The sequence below is a fragment of the Calidris pugnax genome, unplaced genomic scaffold, assembly GCF_001431845.1.
Source record: "Calidris pugnax isolate Ruff unplaced genomic scaffold, ASM143184v1 scaffold2, whole genome shotgun sequence".
Taxonomy (NCBI): Eukaryota; Metazoa; Chordata; class Aves; order Charadriiformes; family Scolopacidae; genus Calidris; species Calidris pugnax.
In genome coordinates, this window is record NW_015090766.1 from 2,079,067 (window position 1) to 2,106,895 (window position 27,829).

The 27,829-nt window shown below is 42.2% G+C and overlaps 1 protein-coding gene across 1 annotated transcript; it reads right to left on the reverse strand.

Moving 5' to 3' along the window:
- Window positions 1-6,272: 6,272 nt before the first annotated feature.
- On the reverse strand, window positions 6,273-27,375 carry LOC106884634 (fructose-1,6-bisphosphatase isozyme 2). The gene is made up of 7 exons (XM_014936159.1): window positions 27,137-27,375; window positions 24,305-24,467; window positions 23,297-23,389; window positions 16,597-16,737; window positions 15,275-15,412; window positions 10,082-10,201; window positions 6,273-6,905 (listed from the first exon to the last, which is right to left on the reverse strand). The coding sequence occupies exons 1-7, from the start codon at window positions 27,307-27,309 to the stop codon at window positions 6,711-6,713; spliced, it is 1,023 nt and encodes a 340-aa protein (XP_014791645.1). The 5' UTR covers window positions 27,310-27,375; the 3' UTR covers window positions 6,273-6,710.
- Window positions 27,376-27,829: the final 454 nt, after the last annotated feature.

A 27,829-nucleotide genomic window follows, 5' to 3' on the forward strand; every position in this document is an offset into this window, starting at 1 on the left:
TGGTAACAAGCCACAGACAAACCCTGGATAGAGCTGCCCACACAGCTCTGTGCAGTTCATTGCTGTGTATGCAGGTGCCGAGTTTTGCTAGATATGCATGTGGCCAATCGCATACCACAAGCTTTTACCATAATAGCACAGCAATGCAAGAATTGTGAATGCAAGTTCTTCTCAATAGCCCTCTTAACATTCCTTCTGCTCAGCCATGTTTGCCAGTATTGCATTTTGCTTTCCTCAATCAAGAATGAAGCACTGGCTCACAGCAGGTTTTTTTTCGGAATGGGGAATATATACTGAAAACATTAGCTGTGATGTGAAATTGCGTTGTCTTTTGGACATTTATGATAATACACTCCTGCAGTTGAAAGAAACTTCTGTCTGTGTTTGTGTAGAAATTACAATGCCTTGCGCAAACATTATGAATAAATACTGCTGCTGTTTTGCTGTTAGTTGTTCACTAGTCACAGGAAGAGTTGGAGGGACCTCTTTTTTCTGATTCAGTGCTGTTACGAGGTTTGATCACATTTCTCTCACAATATAACTGAGCAAGCCTGTGGCCATCAGGAGTTGTTATGAAGTGTCATTTCAGTTGCAGTATTTCCAGATATTGAAACAAACTTTATCATCCCATTTTGTTTGGCTCTCTGTAAACCAAAAAAGCAAGAGAATCCCCCTCCCCACGAAGTCTTTAGTCTAAACTGACACACCACGGAGGAGTGGGAGAGGAAAAGGGCCGAAAGCAGTGAGGATGCCTGCCAGAGGCTGTGTGGCTTATTAGCAGCCCTGCATGGACACCCGAGAGAAAGCTAGCCTTCTCCTGTGGCTTTGTTTTCTCCTAGTGTAACCCCAACAGAGCTAAAAGGTAAACAGCCCCATTCTTTTCCTCTTCCTGAGATTAAATTTCAGATCTGCGTTTGCCTGCGTGGCCCTCTCCCTTCCACTTACCCTCCCTGCTTTCCCATTGGAGCAATCTTCTTCTTCTCCTCTTCCTGTGCCGTGTTAAAAAGAGGGAGAAAACTGTCCAAGAGGGGAACAAAACAGGAAACCCGGCAACCAAAAGGGCAAATCACAGAGGAGTGCGTCAGCGGGTAAGTGCGTGCCAGGCACGCCGGTCTCTCCAGGTTGTGCTTTTGGCAGCACGTGATGCTGCTGTGGCAGGGTGTGGGGAGAAGTTGGCTTCTTTCTTTCTTTCTTTCCCGGGCATGTGCTGACGGTGCACTTGAGCGTAACGCTGAGCCCATGAGACATCACGGAGGGTCGTGCCCCAGGCTGGGATTAAAGCCGGTCTGGCACAGTCAGCCCCAGCACAGCTGACTGCCTAATTGAGCGGGGGTGTTGTCTCCTCCAGGGAGGCACCCCTTCACAAGGGATAACATATTCACTGGGTGATCTGCTCAGCAGCTGACAAGAACGCTCAGGCCAAGCTCCGTTTATCAACCTGAGAGCACGTAGCTCCCTGCACAACACCCTCTGAGAGCTGGCTCATCAAACTCCCATCATCGATTGTAGCGGCCAGAGCTGCAAAAGCTGCTACCAGAAGCCTGCTAGGCTCCTGGTGGACAGGATCCCAAAAAAACCCCCATGATGTAAATCATTGCTTTGGGCGAAAGCAACCTCCTGCCAAGGGCAGATCTCAGTGGGAAAACCTATCTCCACGAAGTATTAAAATCAGTTCAGTGGAATCAGATCACATGCTCGGTTTGAGGTTTTTACTTTTCTGTTTTCTGAAACCACATGTGTACTTGCAGAAAGCGAGCCACAAAATCTGAAAGCGTTTGCAGTAGCAATGCACAGGGTTTGTGGGTGTTGTCCATATTGTCATGAAGCCTGAGTGGTAGGGACTATGTCCTCAAAACTTCTGGGGTTCTGTACCTCTGGGTAACTGTTCACGGATCCTCTGTCTCTGTGTTCATTTTGTTCCCTGCTTTACCCACATTTGGGCCTTGGATATCTCTGGAAGATAGAGACTTTTATCTTCACAGTCTTGCAGGAGTTCATTATTTTATCATCTTTCCTCTTGTTGATCCTTCTCTTCTGTTCCATAGACACCATCCACCCTTTTCTCACAATAAGCCTAACTAGTTAGTATAATCTGTGTAAATTAAGAGCTCTTTCTTTTCCTGTGTCTGTAATTAGCCCGAAGTATACTGCTCCCATTTGATAAATGGAGTAAAGCTTTGCCTGATTTTTCCAGAAATATCAGTTGGCTTTATTAAAAAAAAAAAAAAAAAACCCAAAAACCCCCCCCCAAAAAAAAACCCAAAACAAAACCAATAAAAAAACCCCAAAACAACAGCTGAAACCACAACACAAAGAATATCATCATAGAAAAGCACTTGACATTTTTGGCAAACACATACAAAGCTGGAGTTGGGGGAAATAAAATCTGAGACAAAAACATAATCCTTTTTCACAGATTTTTTTTCAAAAAAAACTCCATGCCCATACTTTTCATGGAAAACATAATAACATACTGACTTTTGATACAGCTGCTCAAAGGCACGTTTGATCTGGTATTTCAACCAGCATCTCTGCTTCAGCTGCCTTGCTTTCCTGGGGAAGAGTGGGGTCCCTCTGCGGCGTGCCCCGGAGCGGGGCGGGCTGTCGGGGCAGCAGCGCAGGCGCCCGGCGCCGTGGGGCTGGTGGGAAGCCTGCCAGCCCCAGCCTGTCCTCTGATCCCCCGTCTTGTGACCGCAGTCACAAGGCCAACCCTTCGCGGCTGGCTGTGCAGGCTAACTTAATTTCCAGTCAGAGTAATTAGGGAACAACTGCCCGTTTATTAGGGGCTGGCTGGTGGGGTTTCTGGGTTGCCTTGTGTTATTGAGTGCCCCCAGGTTTAGGTAGTTTGCTTTTCTTTTTGCTTCTGAAAGAGGTGTAGAGGTGCCCTGAGTTTGGAACTAAGAATGAGGTTTGTCAACAAGTTGGAAACCGGTGTTTTAAGTGCAGTCGTGCTTATTATATAGCTGGTACAATGCAACTAGTATACTTTCCTTTCCACATCCTCTACCAAAAGTAATAGGAAATAAGGCTGGCATTGGCTTATATAGGATTTTATGTCAAGAAACCATTAAATACGGATATCAAGGCAGATGTGTGAACTAATATTTAAATACTTATCTGTTCCTTGATGTACTTGATGTTTTCATAGAATCATAGAATCATATGGGGTTGGAAGGGACCTCTGGAGATCATCTAGTCCAACCCCCCCACTGGAGTGAGTCCACCTAGAGCACATTGCACAGGATCTTGTCCAGGCGGGTTTTGAATGTCTCCAGAGAAGGGGACTCCACCACCTCTCTGGGCAGCCTGTTCCAGTGCTCCACCACTCTCACAGTAATGAGTTCCTCCTCATGTTTAGGTGGAACTTCTTATATTCAAGTTTGTGCCCATTTCCTCTTGTCCTGTCTCTGGGCTCCAGCGAGAAAAGACCAGCCCCCTCCTTCTGACTCCCTCCCTTTATGTATTTATAAGCATTATAAGCATTGAAAGCTAGTAAATCAGTTTTCCTGCAAACAAAACATGCACATGGTATATGTGTGCATATACATGTATACATGTTTATACATATATTTTATACACAGTCACTCTCTCTCTCCTACCTGCAATCCCCACAAAAGAACACAAATAGTTGTTGATGTCACCAATTTATTGAGAAGCTCTATTGTATTTTTTAAATTGGAAACCTAAACCCAAGCATAATTCGAGGCTAGTCTAGTAAGCTAACAGTACCAGTACTGCATCAGAAGAAAGACCATGTGTATCCTGGTGCTGTTCCCAAAGGGCCAAGAGAGATGATTAAGGACAGAGTAAGAGGAGGGACTTGGTACTACCCAGTGCAACAACAGGGCCTCTAAAACTATGACATTTTAGGGACATACTGAAAGAAAGTTTGCACTGTGGTGGGTATACACACTCCACAGATCTGTGTTTCTGTGCTGGCAGTTAAACTAAATATCTGCATACTGCAGCATGTCAGCCATTCATTCAGTGCCCTGGCGCCAGTGTAACAGCACCTGAGTTGCTTTCATTTAAGCATGATTTCACAGCAAAATCTGCACGTATTCCCAGCTGCTGGCCCCCCTCATTACTGGGGTTTTCTTTTCCCCTGAGTTTGCACCAGAAGCACCTGTTAGTAGAGGAACTAGCTGTGTGTCACCGGCCTGACAAACAACTGCAGTTTGCCTGCCTCTTGATGATAAGGCTCCCAGTCTGTGGGCTGTCGGGTGGCTGGTAACTACAAAGAGATCAATATCTGCCCTGTATAAGCAACCCATGCAAACCTCAAATGCAGATTAAGAAAGCAGCGACTTTCTTCAGTGTGAACTGGGGATTTTTGTTGCCGGAGTCCCACTTTTACCATCTGCACCTATGCTGTTTTCCTAAGTACTTGCATGTTCCCTGCTACATCTGGCACAACCTTGCAACCAGACTGCTCTACAGAGTCCTCCTTAAGCTTAGTTTAAAGTTCCCCTTCCCAGTGCGATACCAGTTCAGACCATTTCCCCAGAGCTCTCTGACACAAACCGCAGGGTGTCTGTGGTGGGGAGGCACTACCTATGAAACCCTTGCGATACTGGGCCACGTCTTCCCTCTGTGGTCAGCTGCCAGGCTGGCCGAGGGCATCCAGGCAGCTGAGAAAACGAGACGTAGCATTTTAAATGTTTTTTTTTAAGAGTCCAGAGACAATATTTAGCGGTTGGAGCGGTGAGAAAGGGGATGCACCGCGAGGTGCCATCAATGCCTCTGGGAGGAGGAGAGACGGTGTGGGCTGGTGCTCACAACAAAGCTGGTTTGATTCTGCTTCTGCCTACAGAAGAAAGTGATGCCTGATATTACTCCTCAGGTGCTCATCAGCATGACACAAAAATGAAAATATGTGGAAATCATATCATCAATGCTTATAAATGCTTTCATGGTCAGTGCACAGCAGACTTTTTTTCATAGGAGTGCACAATTGCATTCTCCAGTACAAAGTTGGCTATTACCTAGATCCTCTCTTTTTTTTTTTTTTTTTTTTTTTTTTTTTTTTTTTCTCCCTGTATTAAAAAAAAAAAAAAAAAAAAAAAAAAAAAAAAAAAAAGTTCTAGGAAAAATATTAAACCCATCCTCTCTTTTTTTTTTTTTTTTTTTTGGCTTTCTCTTCATTCTCCAGGATTTAAGTGCTGCTTGTGTTTTGCTGTTGATAGCAGACATTGGGAAAGCACGTGACAAGGAACAGAATAAACAAGTACACGCTGTACTTGCCGATCCTGGGCAGCTGTCACTGTTACAGCTTTAAAGAGTGCCAGATAAAGGCCTGCAGAAAGAGCCCTTTGATACCTGAAGCGGTACTGAAATCACATCCGGTACTGAAATCACATCCACACCCCCCTCAGATAACAATACCTAAGGGTATACACCTGTCCTGTATACTTTTCTGTCTGCCTTTATTCAGCCTGCTTCTTCTTTATGAATAATAGAACATAGTTGTAAGTTTGAAAATAACCGTTGGAGTTTCTTGGCAGGAGTATTTTTAGCACCTACCAATGTCCTAATGTAATTCACAGTGTTCTTAATAAAGTCTCATACCAGCATGGTTGGGAGAATGGCGCAGGGGTGAAAATGAGCAGATGGGGGCAGGGGTTGCTTATGGCACCACAGTTGCCAAAATAAATGTCCATACAATGAAGTAAGAAGGTTATAAAGGCATCAGGATGTCTAATACTTAAGGTAACCTAAACCCCAGTTTTCACACCCTTATCGCTTAACATAGCCACATATTTCTTTTCATTAATAATTTTTGCTCTTGTTGGTCAATGAATGCCTGCTAGATTCAGAACGGATTCCCCATCTCCTTTGGCAGTGTCATGTCTGAGATGTGGCACTAGGACACCAACACAATGGGCGTGCTGGTGGTGGCCAGGAATAGCAGTGTAGCATGTTACGAGAGGGCAAGCTTCAAACTGAAATGAGAACCTTTTAAGTTAAAGGAAATTGAGATGTGACAATGGCTTTGTGGCAATAGCTCATCCTCTGTTGCAGAGAAGAGTGGATGAACAGGGAGTATGCACAATTTGAGTGTCACATCCGTGGTGATGGTTTATTGTAATTTGTGCAGTTGGAAGTTACTTGTCTGTAAATAACACAAGGCATTTTCCTGTTCTTGTGAGAATCATAATACCCTGGCAACATGGCAGCCTTTTCATCTTTATTAATTACACAAGACACATATCATTTAGAGCTTAAAAACACTCTTTCAGACAGCACAAGACTTTTGGTCTTCTCGGGGCTGACAAGATAAAAAGCACTTGCAACAAAACCTCTAGCAGAAAATCCAGATAATGGCATTGTGAATGTTGATGTGAAAATCCTGTCTCAAACAATGCCAACCAAGTACTATCAGACACAAAGCTTCAGATCAAATGGATGAACTGATATAATCCCCTTCTTTTTGTTAATACTATATAAATTAAGTCACTTTTGTTAAATAATCAGGCCTCTGTCTTTACATTTGCATGGCATAAATCAGAGTTAAAGGATTTTTACACTTGTCTGCATGGTGGAATTAAATCTTTGTTTTTCCCATCAACCATTCTCACTTTTTTCTTGTTCTCATGAAGTGGGATTTTCACTGAGAGATGGATGTTAATTGCTAGAAACCACCATCTTGAAAGGTATGGATTTTCCTGCAGACTGAAGGCAGAGGAGCAAGGTCTGATGTGGAAAAGCCCTTAGCTGCTCTTCTGATGTTTCTGTACACAAGCGAGGTATTCTTGCACATCCTCTGGAGAACCGAGGATAAGAGGGACTCTCTGGTGAATATTCTCAGGTTTGACATCCAGCACTGCCTCAGTCCCTGTAGTCGCCATCCCACCTGCCTGCTCAATGATGAAAGCCATGGGGTTGCACTCATAGAGAAGTCGGAGCTAGAAAGAAAGAGGGAACACATGATTGCCTTTGGGGGAAAATACAAAAAAAAAAAAAGACTTACCAGAAACTGATCTTCCTTTCATGATTTTTGAAAATTATGTACCGAACTCCAATTGACCTTAACAGCAATGTCTCTCTATTGGCCCCTCCTTCTTCCCCCTCCTTTCCTCACCTCCCTTCACACCTGCTGTTTCAAGGATGAGTGTCCTGACCCTGCCTCCAAGCATCACCACCATTTTTTCCGACCTGACGTACCAATGTGCAGCATCAGCGACGCTGTGTTTTGGCAAAAATGTCAAAAGTAGCATCATCAGCAAAACAGTTAAGCCAGCTAAGTTAACAGTACCAGGAAGGAAAAGCCAAAATAGCTTCTCATGTACAGGATTTATCTGTTACCTCAAAGTTTGGGGTAACAGTGTTGTGTTTGGTCAGGATATTTTGGAGTTTGAAACTTGATGTTCCCAGTTTCAAATTTCAGAATTTGATTGTGGACTTCAGAATTGTGAATAGATATTACTGGCCTGAACTCATCCAGATAGTGACTCTTCTCAGAAGTAACTGCAGTAATTACTAAAAGCAAATTATCCTTTTTGGTGCGGAGGCACTTTTGGTTTGGCCCTGGCATTTGTTCACATCTTTAAAAATGTTACCTTTAAAAATGTGCCTGTATTCTGGTGGAATGGAAACTTATTTGGGGCATGGGGCAAAAGTTTCTGTGTTTAAAAGGATATATGTGATAGCTGGTTAATTTTAAAAAGACCTTATATTTCTGAAGGTTTAGTTGAATCTTCTGTGATTCAGTCTGTGAAGTGCTTATGTACAACAATGTTAGTACATACTATGTTTAAAGGGGTTTTCATATATGCAAGGGAGAATTTTTTCTGGGGAAAGGGAAGCACAACAGAATGCAACCATATACAGAGTCAAAGAAATGGGTCAGAAACAGGACTTTACTACCCATCGTTCCTTTATCATGCTGTTTGCAATAAAACCATGATATATCACAAACTTAAATAGCGCATATTACCTTCATTCATACCTGTGAAGCCTACTGAAGTGCTACTTCTGGTACAAGAACTCCATCTGACAAGCAACATAGGACCAATAGCCCTAGTGCATGGCTAGCTTTTGGAAGATCATGAGCCAGAAAACAGGAGTGGTACCACTGTGGAACCACATGTTGAGTTTCTTGTTGCTTAACTCTGACTACGTGGCTTAAGGAAAGCAGTTTTCCTTCAAGTAGTAGGGCAATTGCACTTAGGGGTCTTCACATGGGCTTTGTCTTCAGGTAGGTTTAACACTTTTCACCTAGTATAGAACTGTAAGCTTCAAGTTCATAAAAAATGTGATCTATCATATCTGATTTGAAAAGATGATCTATTTGTTGACTGGTTCTGTGCTGATCATTGAGTATTTTGTTCTCATCCTTTCTTTAACTTAAAGAAGGAGGTGTATATGCAAGGGTTTATATGCATGTAATTTACATTTGCTCAAAAGTCTTTGGATTCGTTCCAGTGACATTTGCTTCCTCTCAGGTCTCTACCCAAATGCATAGACTGTCTTTCAGGGGAATGATGATCAGGGCACCTGCCACAAAGGCATTATCTCTGCAACAAGAAGAAGTTTATGTGAAAAGAACTCTACACCTGCACTCTGAGAGGGAAAGAAGAAATATTTTATTTGTAATGATATTACAGTTTTGCTTCTTTCATTACTCTCCCCACTGTGGTAGTGCAAGCCAGATCAGTCTAACAGTCAGTGTAGGCTAATTTGTGCAGCTATCTTGATTTCTATAAAATTATATATATATATTTTGTATGTTTGTTACTTTGTTCCATTTCTCATCCTTTTTCCACAACAATGGTTTAACAGAGATTTCAAAACAAAAAGTTTAATTTGAAGAGGCCAGTCAGCAAACCTATTTCTCCCACACACAGCAAATTCCTTTTTTGTCTCTTGCTCTGATACACAAACAGATACACACTGTTCAGTAGATGAAGGGGGGCTGGGTTTTTGTTGCATTGTGGGTTTGGGTTTTTTTGTTTTTCTTTTTCTGGGATGCTGTATCAAATATTAAATCATATTTGCCTGGACAAAAATGCAGACATTTTCTGTTGTGTATTCTGAAGAGAGTTCTTTTCCTGTTCTCCTCATTTCCTAGACCGCTTGGACCTGCTGTTATTATGATAAATATGTGCTCACCAGGATGGACCCAGTAGTCCTCCAGTAAAAAACTGTAGGTGTCAGGGTGTTCTGATACCAGTATGGGAGATGGGGCAGGTAGTTTTACGAGAGCAAATTCCTGCGCATACCAGCAAAGGACAATAACCATTTGAATAGAAGGTTTTAAGTATGGTATTGACCAGGAAAGAAGAAGGTCTTGAAGTCAGAACACCATGACTAATCTATTAAGCATTGAGCCAATCACTTCCTAAGCGTGACCTGCAGGTTACTGGTTGTTCCTGGTTATAACAGATCTCTTTTAAAACATATTTGTTTAAAACTTTGATAATAGGGGTATCTGATGCTGTAGAAGAGAAGTTGGGGTTGTCTGCGGTCCACAGTCCAGCAGATTCAGGGAGTTAGTGCATTGCATTGCAATGCACTGCATTAAGTCACAGTGGGCTTTGTACAGATGTCCACATAGGAAGTCATCTTCTCCTAGAATACTGATCTCAGCACACATGAAACTCACCTTCCAATGTCAGAGTCTTTCAGGTCAGTTAGCAGAAGCCTGTGTTTGCAGGCCTGGTGATAGTAAGCTCAGTACCCTTTGGAAACGGTAGGTAGGCATACTTGGTTGTCTAACATTGGTCTTCCTCAGGCCTGTGTTGTATCTGCCAGCTCTGCATAGATGTCTCAATGGGTTTCTACAGCACTGAAATATTTCTCTTCAGAAAAATTAATAAATCCCTTGGTTGAGGTGAAAATCATTTTACTAGTTTGTAATATAAAGGCACACAGGAAAATTTCTGGCCTAAATTGGCAATTACCTTAATTTCTTCTGTAAATTCAATTGCTGACCATCATATCCATCAATAATTTTCTACAAGGATGGAAAATTATTATCTGTTTATATATATAAACTATTCCTTTACATCTCCAGGAAAACCAGAGGTATCAGGCTGACTAATTTCACCAGAGAGTAAGTCAGTCAAATGATTTGGCTTACCTTTCCTTTAGGACTCTTCTGATTTGCAGGATACATGAAGATTCCACCATACATCAATGTACGGTGAACATCAGCTACCATGGAGCCCACATACCTGGCACCATAGGGGGAACTGCCATCCTGAAAAACATAAAGCATTATATCTACCAGTCTAGACAGCTGGTAGCATGGCAAAATGTTATTTTGTTATGAAATAGGAATTAAATCAGTGTCTGCTTATGGACACTGTAAATGCATAAAGCAGCCTGAAGCTTAGCCTTTTGTAAGACACAGTGATTTTCTATGGGGTTTGAAAATAAGCACTTCAAAGAGTTGCATGCATGATATGGAAACCAAGGTGCCTGTATTTGAGTGTGCAATTTGGTATCAATCCCCAGCCCATGAAAAAGCAAAAACTGCAAACAGTGAGTGAAAGCTTCTTCACATTATCAGAACAAGGTACCCGTTTGATTGCTAGTTCTTCACTGGTTCCTAAGCAGGGTATGAGGAGGTAAGGTAGGAAATACAGAAGACAAGCAATGTGTCTTGCTCAAATAGAAGTTACATTCACCAAGTGAGCTTCACCTGGGAAAAGCTATGCATAACCATATTTTTATGCAGGGGAGACACACCATGCAAATGTAAACTGAAGGAAATCTTCTTGATAGTTTCTATGCCAAGAAGTCTGCTTGTCTTTTGATATCTCTCACTCTGTCTTCAATGAAGCAGATGAATTTTTGCCTCCCCAGAAAATTACTAGAGACTGGAACTTCATGGACATTTAATAATATATATTTGCGTATTGCAATGCTAAAAGTTTGAAAATATCTCTGCATGTTTTTTTTCTGTCTGGCTCACTTGTCTAATAAAAGATCTTAGTGCTTTCTACAAAGTTCGCCTTGTGCTGATACTAGATCCAGAGAAATACATAGAGAATTTGTTCAGCAATGCCAGCTCCAAGACTGTCAGACATCACAAGGTAGTCACCCTTCCCAGCAAAATCATGAGGTTAGCTGGGAGAAAAAAATCTACAAGTGGGAAGAAAAAACTACAGATAGAAAAAAACATAATTCAATTTTGAAATCACTTTTTTAAACCGTTCTATGCAACTATAAAGTTTGGATATTTACTCTCTTTTAATATGGGAATAGATTCTCATGAAATTACAAAATATATTGCAACACAATACTAGGAAGTGGAGTCCAAAGCCACTAAATATAAGACTTGGATATTTGATATAGCTGGTAGTAAAAATGGAACAGAGAACAGTTCCATCCTAAGTAATATGCCTTGTTCAGCTGTACTTGTGCTGGTTTCCATGATTCTTTCTTCTTGTACATATTAGGAGAAGTATTGGAAATTCAGAGGAAAACAATACAAAGTGTGAAAGACATGATGGGTAAGACACACTCTAGAGCTTTTATACTTAGTCTTGTTTAAACATGGCCCTATTATTTCCAGGCACACCTGAACAATACTTTCAATTATTTCATCCCTATTTTTCACAGCTTAACATCAAATAACTACATATTTAGACTTCATATTATAGCTTCTCCATCTCACAGGTGTTTACACCTGTGACTTTGCAACTACAAAGGTCTGGGGTCAGAAAAAACACCTTAAAAGGTATTAAAGAGAGACCAACACAAGTTTCCAGTTTAAGAAAAGACATTTTTCAGTCAAAGATGTGATTACAGTCTGAAATCTCCTTTAAAAATACATTCAAAGGAAGAGCTCTCTTTTATGGTTTCAGAAGGTGGTAAAGCAAGTCTTAAGAAAAGTTTACTAAACATTAAGAAAAGTCATAGCATATTGTTCATAAGCAGGCCCTGAAACAGGCTTCTAAAGACAGCTTTACCAACCAATTTACCAACCATGAGCTGCACAGCTGAGCCACCTGTGGATCTGAGCCATCAGATACGTTTGGGATGTGCTGGATTTCCTGTTTGTGTGCAGGTCATTTACACAGCTTATGTGTACATGGGCAGTGTTATGTGAAGTTGATGAGATGCCACTGGCAATTTTAGTTGCTTATTACCGTGGTAGATGTTCATCTTCTAGAAACACAACGCTGACACTGTGCTGAGAAAAATACAAAAGAGAAATTCCTCCATTCTGCTACACTCATCACTTGAACCACAAACTGAAATAAAATTTTCATTTCCCTTAACATCCAGCTATCTGCTTGTGAGGAATAAATAGTCCTTTTAGTTACTAGAAATGTTACTTCTTGTTTCTCTAGTTTGGTCACTCATGCGTTTTCTTATGAGACAAGAAAGTTAATAGGTGTTGCATCCATGTTGGCATATCGCCCAGGCTTTCTTCTCAAACAAAATAACAGAGCACTAATGCTCGTGAAATTTATCCCCAGTTGTGAGTAATGCCAAGCTGTGTGTTTGCCCAGTCAGCGCTTCACACTGGTTCAGCTAATGAAAGAGTTGGAGAACCTTGTTCCCTTGTTCCCTTGGTCAGCATCCATGACATTTGAGTAAACTTGTGATTGCTCTTAGTTTCACCCTTTCCTCTGCTTTTTTTTTTTTTTTTCCTTAATCCAGAGGAACAAAGAGGGCTCATAACAGATTTTTTCTGTAATTTTTTTCTTAACAATGTGATGGAAGTAACTTTCTCACTTCTTTATTCTACAGATTTCTCACAGCTGTGTTCCTCCACAGGAGTACAAGACCATGTTTTCTTGCATAACTGTGATGACAAGGAGAGTGGGGGAAAAAAGTCTTTTCTACAATCTACAGCAACAACACCCTGCATCCCTTGCTCCACACAGTTATGGTGAAAAAAGCACAATGTTTTTATTAGGTTTTTTTATGTCACTTGAGCACTGCTGGTCTGGCTAGCAGAAGAGCACTTCATGATGAAATGTGGTGTTGATGATAAGTTTTTGATGGCATTGCTAAGGCAAATCCTTACTAAGGAAATCTCCAAGCTGCAATGAAACTCAACTTCGCTTGTGGTCGTAGGAAGCAAAGGAAGCAAAGATAAAAATAGTTGGCACAGCAAAGTACAACAATGTCCATGGCATGTTTCTGAGTTCTACCATCAGTGAACAGTGCTAGCTAGAGGCTCGGTCCTGTAGGCAATACTGGAGGAAGAATCTACTTTAGGAAGTTAGAGTGAAATTTGGGCAGAAACAGTTCCTAGCCCCAGAAGTGCCTGTTATACTGTGCAGACTGGAGTAAAAATGTTGCATTACAGGCAGTCTTGCAAATAGCAGCTTGCTCTTCAAGCTGGTTAAGCATCAGGAGATTTTGCGGTGCTTAACAAAGAAAAAGCTTTACTCTGGAGTCTCGTTCCAGAAGAGATGTGTCTAGATGAGTATTTCCCACTAAGATCTTCGTGGCAATGGGAGGAGATTTAGAGTTGACCAGCAGAACAGCAGCACTTTTCCATTGCTTTTAATTCAGAATTGATGCCTTACGTGGTCCACAAGAAACCTTGAGGGCCAACATGGCTTGGTAGTCCAAACTGTCTGATCCAGGATGCTGTTGTTAGATAGTAAGGGAAAATCCCTCCTCTCCACAGACAGTTGATTTGTAATGTTTGATTGCCAATGACAGTGATAGAGAACATGGGACATGCTGTGGACAACATTTTACTTTGTTTGCTTGTTTTATTTTTAACTTTTCAGTTTTCTGTGGCAATGCTAGAGAGTCATCTGAGCAGCATATTGACCAAGAACCACACGAAGAAGCAAACAGAGGTAGGATCAAAAGAAAAAAAGGGGCAACGAAGTGACAAGTAGCTGAAATTAATACCTAGTCTCCTGACTTCTAGTGGCCAGAAGGCCATAGGGTGATTGTGGGCCACCTGAGTAAGAAGGGGTCCTCCACACCCCGCATGTCAGTTCCTTCTCAAGTCACAGGCCGAGTATCTCCAGCAGATACCTCCCAGTGCCCTTCTGTGTGCTGAAGAGAAGATGCAGACCAAAGCTCTACCTGGGTGCTGCAGGGAAGGTAGGAGCAGCACCAATGTGGCTGTAGCAGGGAAGGCTTACAGAGGATTCCAGGAAGCAGGTTTCATGCTACGGAAGAGTGGCAACACCTTCTTTCTCTTGTCCTTCCACAATGCAAGTATAATACCCTTTCTAAATCAAGGAGCTGAGTTATGCTGTTTCCGAAACACAGGATCATCACAACCTTTCAGATGGCCAGGGCACTTCCTTGTGCTTTGTGGGCATAACATTGACGCTTTGGCCCTCCTCACTCAGACAACCCTGTGTCTCAGAGCAGCAAAGCGATGTGCTTGCTCAGCACCCTTGAGGAGGCTTCCACTGCCCCAAAAAATCCCTGTACTACTCTGGTGCTTGCTTTAGTAACAAAACCACCTTTTGCCAACTTCTGCTGCTTTAGTGCAAGAACACTTTCAACAGCTTTTCCTCACATGAAGCACAGATTTGAGATAACATAGTGTTTGCAAATGAGGTTTTTCCTGTGTGTCCTAATCTAAGCATTTAGAGAATCACATGACAGAGCTGTCCTTTCAAGTAGCTTCACTTGATAGAGAGCTTCCAGCTTTCCACATTGAGAGCTTGTGTTGTATCCTTCTGGAATTGACTAGAGGCCGTACAGAGCTGTATGACTCCACAAGGAAGTTCATCAGATATGGGATAGTCTCAGCTTTTTCTCTCTGAGGCATACTGCATAATCCTCTTAACAACAGAACACAGTGAAATTGTGCCTCACACCTTTTTTTTCCTTCAACCTGTGGTTTGGTTGGTGCTCCATATGATGCAAGTAGACAGTGCAAGAGTGATTCTGCATTTCTCAGATGCAAGTGATGCCACCCAGATCCCTGCGAGCACCTTCTGGGCCATATATGGAATCTAGCCCCAAATGTGCAGCTGCACATATGATTGAGCTGCGTATTCAGAAAATCTAGAAAACAAGGGTACTTTCCCCATTTTGCCAGCAGAGTTTCAGAGTTTTGTTGAAAAAAAAAAAAAAGATTCTTCATGTACAGCACATTTTCCTCCACACAGTGACAAGCAATCTATGAATTAACTTTCTAAGCTCTAAGTTATAAAATATGTCAGGGCACCAGAAACCAACAGATTGGATACATATCCAAAATGAACATGATGGCACAAAAGGGTTACACAGGCTGAATTCAGCAAGGCCTTCAAATCCTTTCCCATTGGCCAGGACTGCATGGAAGGCAGTGCTTGGCAGCACATTAGGTACAGCGCTGATATTTTCTTACCTCAGGGAATTTCTTCTTTTGTAGATATTCTGTCATTGCAGGTTCGAAATACTTTGCATAACCTTCATTGAGACTGTATACCTTCCCTTTCTTCTTGATTTTAACATCTCTGTCCACCAAAATAAATTCACCGAGACCCTACAGAGGAACAAGGTAGATCAGCTATTGGCAAGCAGCAAAATATTTTGTTGACTTTCCGTAACAATTGTCACGCTAGAGATGGCAGAAATGCTAGCACAGCTTGGTCCTTTCAACACCAGTCTTGTGTATAACTTCACAGTATTTCAAACAGAGCAGAAAGCCCAGAATCTGTGTTAAACTCATGAAAACTTCTCACACTAGTAGTATGAACAAAAAGCAATTTGATTATAATAGCATATCAAATGAATACCAGTTATTCCTGAAAGCACATGGATCATGAATCTCTGTCCACAAATCATTAGGTTACAAATTAAGAAATTACACTGCCTTTTGATTTTTGAACTCTTCTTGCCTGTCTTGTCTAAATGTCACAAAGTGAATGTAGTCAGCTCCCTCCAGGTGCTGCTGTCTGCAGTTTGAGTGCAACTTCCACCTTCTCTTCCTCTGCCTTTAACCAGAGCTGACCAGCTCCCAGTTCTTCCCACTTGGAATAAGCCTACTAATAAAAGTTAAAAGAGTTTTGATAATAATGCATCCTTCTATGAAAAAGAATCCCATGTTATTGCCCACATCTAACACGGGTTTCTCAAATGAGTGATGTCCTTCTTGTGTTCCTCCAGGAACACTTGTTGGGCTCCTGAGCTGGGCACCAGGCGGTGGCACATGTCTGATTGTACACGTGTGGTTGTGCATTTGCAAACTGTTGGGTACACAGCTTAAACAAGGAAGTTGCACTCGGGAAATCAGACATCACTTTGCATGAATTATATCAACAAATGGTCCTTGCCCCAGACTAAACACTGAACATGCTGAGGTTCATCTACAGACAGAAAGAGCAGGAACATGAAAAAAGCAGAAGTCCTTTAAATGGAGGCAAAGATACTGTTCAGAGAAAATTTTCTTAAGTGCTTGTGCAAATCAGAAGTTTGGTTTGAACGAACATGGTTTCAAATGCTATTTAACCTAAGCTCTCTTTCACTGAGTATTAAAAACAAACAGAGGTATTGCAAGCGACATACTCATGTGTTATTAGACCCTTGTAAACTGGAGGTGGGATGCTCCAGGAGGTGGGTGAAAAAAGAATCACGCAGATTGCTTGGATTACAGAGACAAGGAGTAAGAAAAGTGAGTAAACTCAAGCACAGAAAGCTCTGGCAATGTGATTAACATCATGACCGTACCGGATCCAGCATGAAGCAGTCCACCCCTTGCCCTGTGGAGAGGGCGACCAGCGTAGCACTGCCGTACAAGGCATAGCCTGCAGCAACAATATTGCGCCCGGGCTGCAAAGCATCTTTTTCAGAGGGCTCGTCATCTGTTTCCTGAGGAAAAATTACCATTGGACTGAAGGTTAAACTCTTATAAGAAAGAAAAAAAAGTAACACTTCAATAATAACGTGGGGCAGATTTCCTTTTAGTGTCTGTGGAGACCTTTGTAACAACCAGAACAGAGATTGTTCCCCCTGGTTCACGGCAACTTTGGCACAGGTACATGTGCATGCTGAGGCAGGACCTTCAGAGTTTGTTTCATTCACATCACGCCATCAATACGATACCTGCAATAAAGCTGATACCTTGGCGTTACAGCCCAGTTTATTAATTCAAGATCATCAGAAATCTGAGGCAGAAGAGAGGTACTAATTTTCTGGCAATGTAAACATAATCTGGCTTACTGACACCCCTCAGAGTGAATAACTGAGAGGTGAATGCAACAATTGACATTACAGACAAATTTCTTCCAGTAGTGCAGAATAGAAGAGTAGGTGGTGCAACATGATGGAACTAAGATTGTGCGTTGTTCTCTGCTGGTGAAGAGTTGGGTAACTGAAGCGATATAATAAGGGATGGAGCACCTCTCCTATGAAGACAGGCTGAGGGAGCTGGGATTGTTCAGCCTGGAGAAGAGAAGGCTCCGGGGAGACCTTATAGTGGCCTTTCAATACATGAAGGCTGCCTATAGAAGAGCTGGAGAAGGACTCTTTGCCAGGAAGGGTAATGATAGGACAAGGGGAAACAGTTTTAAATTGGAAGAAAAAAGATTCGGATTAGATCTCAGGAAGAAATTTTTTGCTATGAGGGTGGTGAGACACTGGAACAGGTTGCCCAGAGAAGCTGTGGATGCCCCATCCCTGGAAGTGTTCAAGGCCAGGCTGGATGGGGCCTTGAGCAACCTGCTCTAGTGGGAGGTGTCCCTGCCCATGGCAGGGGGGTTGAAACTTGATGATCTTCAAGGTCCCTTCCAACCCTAACCATTCTATGATTCTATGATAAATGTTTCTATTATATATAAAATAATAAATCCATTTGCATATGTAATGTGTGTCTGTGTGCAAGTTCTGCGTGTATAATCCTACATAGACCATTCACATTTACTTCAGCCTTTTAATCAATTTCCAACACTCATATTTTGATTTGGCACTTTGAGTGTCACAGAACCACAATCACCCACTCAGACCTGGTGCAAATATTTCCCCCAGAGCTCTGGGGGTCGTGCCTCAGCCACAGCTCACAAGAGTTTGGTGAGGTGAAAGAGAACAGCCAAGAGGGACTAGAAACCCGGGACTAGAAAGTGGGTAGGGAATGTCTGATCTTCACGTTTCTTTCAAAGCTTGTCAGTTATGGCAGATCTTCTGTGGATGTTTTGGTGGCGGTCTACAAGGAATTAAAATGAGAACCCTCTCAGAAATTCTCTTAAGGCCCTGGTTTAGCACTTTGTTGATCCAAACTCAGACAATTTCTCAGTGATTACACAGTCCCAATTAGGCTGAGTAGCAGCTAAATAGAAGTAGCAGGCCTAGCCCGAAATATATGGTTAAAAAAATTAAACTCAGTGGAGATCATTTTGTGTTGGAAATAAAATATTTTATGAATATTGAGTAAATTCTTTAAAAAATCAACAATGAATTTCACAGATATTTTGCAAAGGAGAACACCCCTCCTCCAACAGAAAAATCCTCTGTTGTGTCCAATGGCAAGGAGCTCTCAGGGTGCCATGGTCTTAGCAAGGTGGAAGGCTAAGGGTACCCTGGGGATCCCATTCATTATTGTATGCCAATACTTAGAGGACAACTAGATGTGGAACAGTAAAATTACATATTTCATGGCATATGAAGACAGTAATTCCACATAAAAATATTTTAATTTTCAGCTGATTTTTACTTTTGTTACTTGTACCTACAGAGTTTTTAGCTGTATTCTTATAAAAAATCCTTATTGTTACTGTTATAATTATTATTTTGCCAAATTCTTCTGTGGAAAAAAAATCCAGTTCCTAATGAACTCTTCATGGCAGCTGAAACATAACATGTACAAATACATCTGGTACACACTCCCTTGGAATTACTCTATATGGGGCTCCTTTTTCATGGAGACTATAATGCATATAATGAAGACCAGTTAAAATCCCATTTGTATATTCCATTAGTGTGGAATATTCACTATTAGTGGCTAATCTTTTGCTAAACAATCTTTTATATAACACACTATTATCCCCTACATAGCATCTTCTCTTTCAAAATTATATATCCCCATGCACATATATCTCAATATCAAAAACGATGTTTGTCTGTAGTAAACTAATTATTTGCAGCATTAAATGCAGAATTATACATTTACTCTACTAGTTGCAAACATATGATTCTCCTAGCTTCTTGTATGCTTTTGTCATTAAATAAAAATGAATTTTGTATAAATACAGTAAAGAGGTTTGTTTTATAGAACATGGTATACGTAGCTGCTGGTTACATATGATATTGATTTAGAATGTATTTTTCTGAAATAAGATTTTCAGTCCTATCTCTTAAATGCATTTTCTGTGTTTATATGGCTGAGAAACCACATATTTGTTAACTATTCTGAAAAAACAGAGGAACTCCTCCTTCAGAAGATGGACAGTTGGACAGAATTCACTTGGTCTTCCATCCTTATTCACAACTGAGTTTCCAAGAGCAAGCTTCCAAAAGAAAGAAAAAAAAAGCTCAGTCTCAAACAAACATTTCACAGAGCTTTTCAGCAAGTAGAAAAGCTAGAGATCAGCTGATATTTCACTGTTAGGACTGCAAGAGTTTTGTCCTGCCAAGTACTGTGCACTGTGAAACAAACTAGGGAATTAAGCCCAATATTTTCGCTTTTTTCCAGTGCACAGACAGATACCCTATCTATTATATTTTGACGACAAGATGGTGGTAGTGAAATCTCTTTAGAGGTCTTTATGCAAAGTACGGAAATAGGCAGAGGGACTGCAGAGAAGCTCTGAGGAGTGTTGACACAGTTATGTTGGCTCATTGGTGTTAAGCAGATGAAACAAGGTCACCAGAGTCTGGCTGTAGGGGTACCCTCAAGTGATACCACGTTTGAAATTTTTTGCATGTATGATTTGCCAACATCACATGAGGGAGTCCTCATCAGCACTGGAAGTAGCTCTGGAAGGACTTGGTTTGCAGGTCTCTGTATCACATGTTTCCTGAGTATCCTTTGTGTTTGTCCTGAATTTCTTACACCTTCTCCCTGAGGGACCGCATGAAGGGAGTGACACTGTCCTTATGACAAGGAAGGGGGGGCAAATAAAATACATCTGAGGATCTGGGCAATATTACAAATTAAAATCAGAATGAAACAGAGCAGCAGAGTTTCATAGCATATATGTGGACTATGAACAGAGAGCTGTAGATTCATCTCAGTCGTATGAAAAACTGGGAAGAATCCAAGCAAAAAATGGTTATTTTTTGTCACCACATCCTGACAATCCAGCAGCTGAGAGTCCCTTAGCGGCAGGGACTGTCAAGGTCCTATGGCTTGCTCTGGCTTCTGCTAATTCAGCAAGGCTACTCCTTCAGCCCCTCTTTTCTGACATTTCTGGTCTGTTTAACAATACCACCCATGCTTCTAAAAGTAAAAGCTGTGTGGAAAAGTAAATAAACCTTAGATGGCATTTATTTCCCAGTGTCTTTCTCTAAGAAACTGATGTTGCGCTCTTCTTGCAGGAGGCAATGGTACCACTATGGTGGTGGCTCAGGATTGGGAGTTGCTAGAGAACCATTTTCAGTTTTGAATAAAATGAGGCAACTATTTTAGTTCTAGAGGGTATGTCTTTGGAAATAAAGTTCAAGTGCTGACATTGTGAGAAAATCAGTCACGCAATCATCTGAGAACTGGAAAGTACCAAATATCAGACAGGTGCTAAGGATCATCCTTTGGAATTACAATTGTTCCAGCTCTTTCAAAATTATGTTCATGAACTTTAAAAGGCTTGAAATCATATTTTCTTTCTTAAGTGATTCCCATCTACTGGGATAAACTTCTCACTTTTATTCCTTTCATACTACCCTTCTGTAACAATGAATAAACCACTTATTATTATTTCATTATTTCAAAGGGTTTGAAGTTAATAGCGTTGCTATGAAATTGCCTTGTCTGAGAGGAAGGCGCATTAATTAACATGTACTTTGGAATTAGCATTTTAATGAAAAGAATTATGCAAGTGAAAGTCTGTAAATTTAACATTGTTTCTAACTTTCCAGGGAAAATTGGTAAGTTGACAGACTGCTTCATCCTAACAGCAGGGGTTTCATTTGAATATGAAGCATTTGTACAAAGCAATGTAATTTTCTTTTTATGAAGCACTGAAGGATATCCACCCACATGTAAACCAGTTTATTGGAAACAGTATTTACATCAAATATGTTAATATATATTAGAACAACAACTATGGAAGGATTGGAAAATTAATTGAAAACTTGAGCATTTGGGAAAAATGCGAGTTCTTTGGGAAATGTTTCAATCGTGAAGCAGAATCCTGGGGAAGACTGAGCAGTCCATAGAATCATAGAATCATATAGGGTTGGAAGGGACCTCTGGAGATCATCAAGTCCAACCCCCCCACCGGAGTGGGTCCACCTAGAGCAGGTTGCACAGGATCTTGTCCAGGCGGGTTTTGAATGTCTCCAGAGAAGGAGACTCCACCACCTCTCTGGGCAGCCTGTTCCAGTGCTCCACCACTCTCACAGTAAAGAAGTTCCTCCTCATGTTTAGGTGGAACTTCTTATACCCACGTTTGTGGCCATTTCCTCCTGTCCTGTCACTGGGCACCATTGAGAAAAGACCAGCCCCATCCTCCTGATTCCCTCCCTTCAAGTATTTATGAGCATTGATCAGATCCCCACTCAGCTTTCTCTTCTCTAGACTGAAAAGACCCAAGTTGCTCAGCCTCTCTTCATAAGAGAGATGCCCCAGGCCCTTATTCATCTTTGTGGCCCTTTGCTGTACCCTCTCCAGCAGTTCCCTGTCCTTCTTGAACTGAGGGGCCCAGAACTGGACTCAGTATTCCAGATGGGGCCTCACCAGGGCAGAGCAGAGGGGCAGGATGACCTCCCTCGACCTGCTGGGAACGCTCTTCTTGATGCATCCCAGGATGCCATTGGCCTTCTTGGACACAAGGGTACATTGCTGGCTCATGGTCATCCTGTTGCCATAGTCTTTACACACATTACAGGTAAATTAAATCTAATCTCTATTTCAACTTGTTAAGCTGTATTAATAACACTGAGCTCTTGCCTTTATAGTTATGCAGAGTAATGTAACACACCACTTCTAAAGAGAAAGCTAATGTTTAATATTTGTAAGACGGTACTTACCACCTTTAAGAATAGTGGACAAGGCAGTTATTGCCTACCGTAAATATCAGGAGATGCTGTAGTCTCTTAGGCTTTCTTTAGGGAGATAAATGTAAAGAGTTGGGACCCCTTTGCTTGCCATAAGAGTCTCTGGCACGGATTGCATCCATACAGCTAAGCTCTCTTCCTTGCAAAAAGCAAGGTGGTAGACTGTACTGGAGGCAGTCCCTGGGCTGCTCTTTCCACAAGCCGTACCCAGGCATCATCTCAGTGTTGTCTAGCCTGGGCTGTACTTGTGATGGGGGTTTGCACTAACCATTAGCAGAGTGTACAGCCATACGCCAGCACTTGGCTTGTGCCATCACCCTCTTGAGATTGTGCTGTAACTATTTGGTTTACTAGTAGATGCATATTCTCAACAGTGAAGATTAGTGTTACTGCCTACCAGAAAAGTAAAAAACAAGGGCTGTCCAGTTGAAAATTATGACTTAGAGGATGAGAGTGGACTTCAAAAGCATATGTTTGAAGTGTGGTGTCTGAGTTTGCAAAGACCTCCTTGCAGTCACAAGTGCTGTAAATGTTACTTCACAATAGTGATGGCTGAGGGTCTCCCATAGTCATATGACTGTGAGCTTAGGGTTTAGGAAAAACACCAACTGCTGGGAGATTAGCAATCAAATCACAAGACTTGGCATGACTCTAACTATTAGTGTTTGTTAATTGGCTGTGTAGTTGCTGTTCTGTGCAGCCCTATGGGAGCAGACGTGCTGGCAAGGCACTGGTAGCTCTAGGTGATTGCCTCCTTCAGTCTCAGGTGGTCTCCACTGTTGGCATGCTTATAAACCCCCATCCATAACAGGCATATTAGCTGGCACTGGAAGGCCACCACACTGCTGACCATGAAATGCTCCAGGCAGTGACCCTGGGCACCACAACACCCCTCAGCTCTCCTGCAGCGAGTGAAGCATCACTGAAGGAGTTAACTAGCTGCCTGATGGTGACAGGGCTTTATTTAAGTGCCTGTGTGTCTGGAGGATGGAAGGGCTGCCACCTAACTAGTGCATGAGGATGACTGTCCCCTTTCTGGGAATTCAGGCAGCATTTTGGCACACGTGAATCCCAAGTGTTACCTCTTCTCCTCTTTCAGAGGCTCTGTTGATCCCAAAGACTCTTAAAGTACATAGGGAAGAAACTAAGCAAGTTGATATACGCAAGACATTTTGCTTTCAACAAGTGAATTGTGCCATGTGTATTTTATTCATCCTCTTACCTTTTTGTAGATAGCAAATATTGTTCCTATCGGTGCCAAGCAGTCAATATTGGATGAGCCGTCAAGGGGGTCAAAGCACACCACATATTTACCCTAAAACAGAAATGGCAAGGGAAGCATGAAGCTATCTGTAGTCTTGCACTGTCACTTCTTTTTACGTGACAAAACCTGGGGTTTTGTGACTGCGTTTAACCCTCCAAGCACTCCTGAGAGAGCTTGCCAGAGAAGGTGGCACTGTTGACCCAGGTAGCCCTGCAACACAACACCCACTCCCTGCAGGGCCTGCCAGGGAAATAGGAGAGGGCACGTTTCTGCTCAGAAAAATCTGATGATAGAGAGGAGCAGTCCTCTGCTGCCACGCAGTGCAAGAAATTGCTTGAAAGCAAAATGAGTGACTCATTCTGGAAGCAAGCATCTTCCTCAAGTAAATACATTTTGTTTTGTTACATTTTTTTTCTGGATGAAAGGGTTTGCCCATGATGTGAGGTTTGACAGCAAGAAGGCAGAAAGAAATCTCGGGGAGAAGGTTGGTCACATCAGCCTGAGCGGTGTCTCGCTGCAATAGGAACCCCTCGAGGGGGAAGCCTGATGGAGTAGTCAGGTGTTTCCTCTGAGCGTGTAACGTAAAACCCAGTTTTGCCAGCCTCTCATCTCATTTTGTCCTGCCTAAATATTAATGTAATCCAAACCCATTACACCGGCGGTCAGGGAATGTAATAGTACCCTTACACCTGGGATCTGGGGTGTATTAACAAGCTCCAAAATACCTATTTCCCTGCTCCCCCCGCCCCCCAACTTTAATAATCATTTCACCCTCCACAGCTCCGTTGAAACCGTGCCATCCGCCACAGTTATTAATCAAAACAATGCAGTAATGTTGCAAATGTTCTGAATTCCCCCGGGGAAAGGTTGATTTTGGGGTTATGCCCAGGTTGCATACTTGAAACAAGAGTGCCACCTGCTGCTGCCTGAGCCCATAACCCCCCTGAAGGAAGGAGCTGCACCAACCCGCTTGTCTTTTGGGGTGATGATGGCCTCCTTGTTCTCCTCCGTGACCAGGACACAGGTGCTGTAGGAGGACTGGAGCATATTAATCACCAGGGAGTTGGATAATACGTCCAGCTTCTTCACTTCGTCACCGGTCACATTCACAGTGCCAGCTATACCAAACCTACAGAAAAGTAAAAATATCAGGAAACCTGAGGGAGGCCAGTGTTGCAGGTTTTTAGGAAAAAAACACTCTAGGAGGACTCCTTCCTCTCATCTTCCCACACCTCTAGCTTTTGGATTATACTGCTAAGGTGCATTAGCAGATGGCTGCTGCTGCTAGAAAATAACAGCACAAATGAGAAAGAGAAAGGGCGATGGCATCATTTTGGGGCCTTACCTATGTCTTTTTGCTTGGATGTTCTCCAGGCCAGGAGCAGAGCCCACAGCCATGCCAGTGGATACCAGGCTTCCCTAGCAGCCCCACAGAGCATCTGGCAGCAGCTTTGAGGGAGAAAAAGGGGCATTCAATATCTGCATTATTTTCTGCCACTCCATGATGGTTCTTTAACCCACATCCACTCAGTCCCCAGCCACCACAAAATCAAAAGTTTTAAAGACACCGCCAGATAATTCCCCATGCTGAACTGTATCTCAGGATCAAAGTCGGTTTTATTTGGTAATGCTTGGCTGAGATAGAATGATGCATCCATTCCCTATCCTGATTTTAGCAATATTCTAATGATGTAGTGTATAGTACTATACATTAGTACTATACTATTTCCAAGATTTCCATTTGAGGAAGCACGTGCATGGTCTGGGCATTTTAGAAGTAGAAGGAATGGTACAGGGAGTAGATATAGCATTTTTATTTGTTACGGAAAAAAAAAAAATAGTTGGGGGCAGGGTAGGTCTTTTATCTTACCCAAAGCTCAAAACTGCCAGATCTTTTCAGAAGTATTGAGTGTTTTGGACACTCTATTTTGGAATGCCAAGTTTGAGATACTGGAAAGGAACATAATTTTCAGGGCATTCTCTAGTTAGTAGGTTTTCAGGCACATTTCCAGCTCAACTCTACGGCTTGGAAAAAGTTCTGCTTTACTTTTTGAATAGCAAATTTGTTAAAAATTTGTGATAAACTCTTCAACATTAAAGAATTCACTTCATGGTCTCTTATTTGGAGGGGCTTGAAAAATCAGAGCTCTCTAACTTCACAAATGCAGATGGATGCAAGCCAGTCACTGTGGTTGAAAGTTTTCCGTGTGAATTTCTGAAATTTCGTGGTTAGTTGCAGTAATTTGAATGGTGCAAGTTATTCCTTTTTGTGTTTGCATACTTTATATATTTCTGGTTCAGCACCTGAAACTTTTGTTTATATAAAGAGACATTTGCTCCTTAACATAATGGATGTTTTCCTTCTGAAGGGAAGATTCATCTAGCATAGTAGCCATGTGTCCTTGAGCTAGATGGCTATTCCACTTCTAGTATGTCAAACAGAGGTTCTTGCCACTTATTAGGTGCTTCAAAGATTGCATATTGAAAGATAAAAATGAAATACAAGCAACTGTTCCTCTAAGTCAGGGAGGCAAAACAGCTCAGCTTCACCTACTAAGTACAGAGACAAAGTACAGTTTAACAGTTAATGCATAGAAGCCTGACACTGCTGTAAACTTTGAATACATCTCATGTCCTCTCTACTTATTATGGTCCATGCCTGTAAAGTGAGGGGGATAATATTGAGACACTGAATTAATGATTTGCAAAGATCATTGAGGACTTTGACCAAATAGTCAACAGAATTGCAAAAAAAAAAAAGGTCTGAGTCCTACATTTTGGTGTTTCCATGCAAAAAAACAAACAAAATCAACCAAACAAAACACATCAAAACCCCAAAAAACAAATTACAAATGCTGTATTTCTTTTACAAATATATTCCTTTTTTTTCTTTATGCATGTATGCATATGCACATACATAGGCATGTACAGAAAACATGTATTTCAATACATCACAAAACCTGTATACTTTCAAAGCAGAATTTTATTAGGATGTTCCAGTTCTTTGAACTGCTTCAGATAGATCACTGTTAAAAGAATGACACCCACGTCTATTTCACCTGGCTGTGTGAGAACAGCTTGGCTCATTCCAGGCTTTGCTAAGAGAATTCTTTATTCCATTTGCTAAACCACTAAACGCCATATTGTGGCGTGTGTGTTTCATATAGGACCTTTTAAGACTGCCCACCTGTAACCTCGATGCTGTGTAAGGAAGGAAGGGGAAACGCAATCGTGCATGGCAGCGAATGGCGTGTTTTGCAGGGCTGTTGCTTTAGAGCATTACTTACACTGCAGTCAGGCAGAACATCAGCTTCCCAACACAAGCCAAGCCCTGATTTGCACAGCTCAGCACCCTGTTTGGGTGTCAGCAGGAAATATCACAGCGTGATACTCTGCATTAAAAGTATCATGGTGCGATATTCAGCAAATTCACAGTAGGTTTAAAGGTAGATCAGCATCAACACATACAAGGGATAAGGAGGTCAGCAGTGCGTTGAAGTTCTGACTTAAATTTTTAGGGTAAAATATTACAGAACAGCAGTTAGTCTAAATGTCTATCTTGAGCTCAGTATTAAAATGAGCCCGAAAGAGGGATCTCCTGCTTTCTGCTCTTGATAATCCAGGCTCTGAACACATGCCTCCTCGGCTCAAAAAAACCCAACAACAACCTCAGCTCACTCGGCTGAAAAAAAGACACTTCCAACCTACTTATGAATCCCTGTCCTCTCCCCAGCCTTGCTGTGCAAGGAGCTGTCTGTCTACCTCCTCCTCCTCCCCATATTGCTAGGTAGGACTCACATGTGGGCAAGGCCTGCCTTTCTGACTGCGGAGGAAATGGCCTTTATGGCAGTCAGCATGGAGTTGAGCAGCTGTGTCAGCTCCCCTGTCGCTCCTTTCACGCGGCGTCCCTTCTCCATCACAAATCGTGTGAGAGTCAGCATATCCGTTTCGAAGGGGCTTTTGTCGGACATTTTTGCTGGGTACCAGAGTTCCTGCCTTTTCGGCTGGACGAGCCCGCTCGCTGGTTCCTTTGTAGATCCTGGGGTAGCTGTTTTATTTTGAGGCGAAGCTGTTGGCTGCGTTGCTGGTGGGAGTTTATGAAGATGTCTCTGAGACCATGTGATTGAGTGCCCAGAATAGCTGCACCCCAGGCTGGCTCCGCAGCTCCTCCGGGATACGGGAAAGGAGCCTGGGACAGGGCTACAGCTCAGCAACCACTGCTCCAGCTGCCCTTCCCACACACCGAACCTCGTGCTGTGCAGACCTAGTCACAGGCTGTGATTGCCCGTTAGGCTGCCTTTAATTTCACTGAATTTCACTGAATTTCACTGAATTTTAGAGTTGGAAGGGACCATAGAGATCATCTAGTCCAACTCCCCTGCTGAAGCAGGATTGCCTAGAGCTAGAGCATGTTACTCAGGACTGCATCCAGGCGGGGCTTGAAAATCTCCAAAGAAGGGGACTCCACGACCTCCCTGGGCAGCCTGTTCC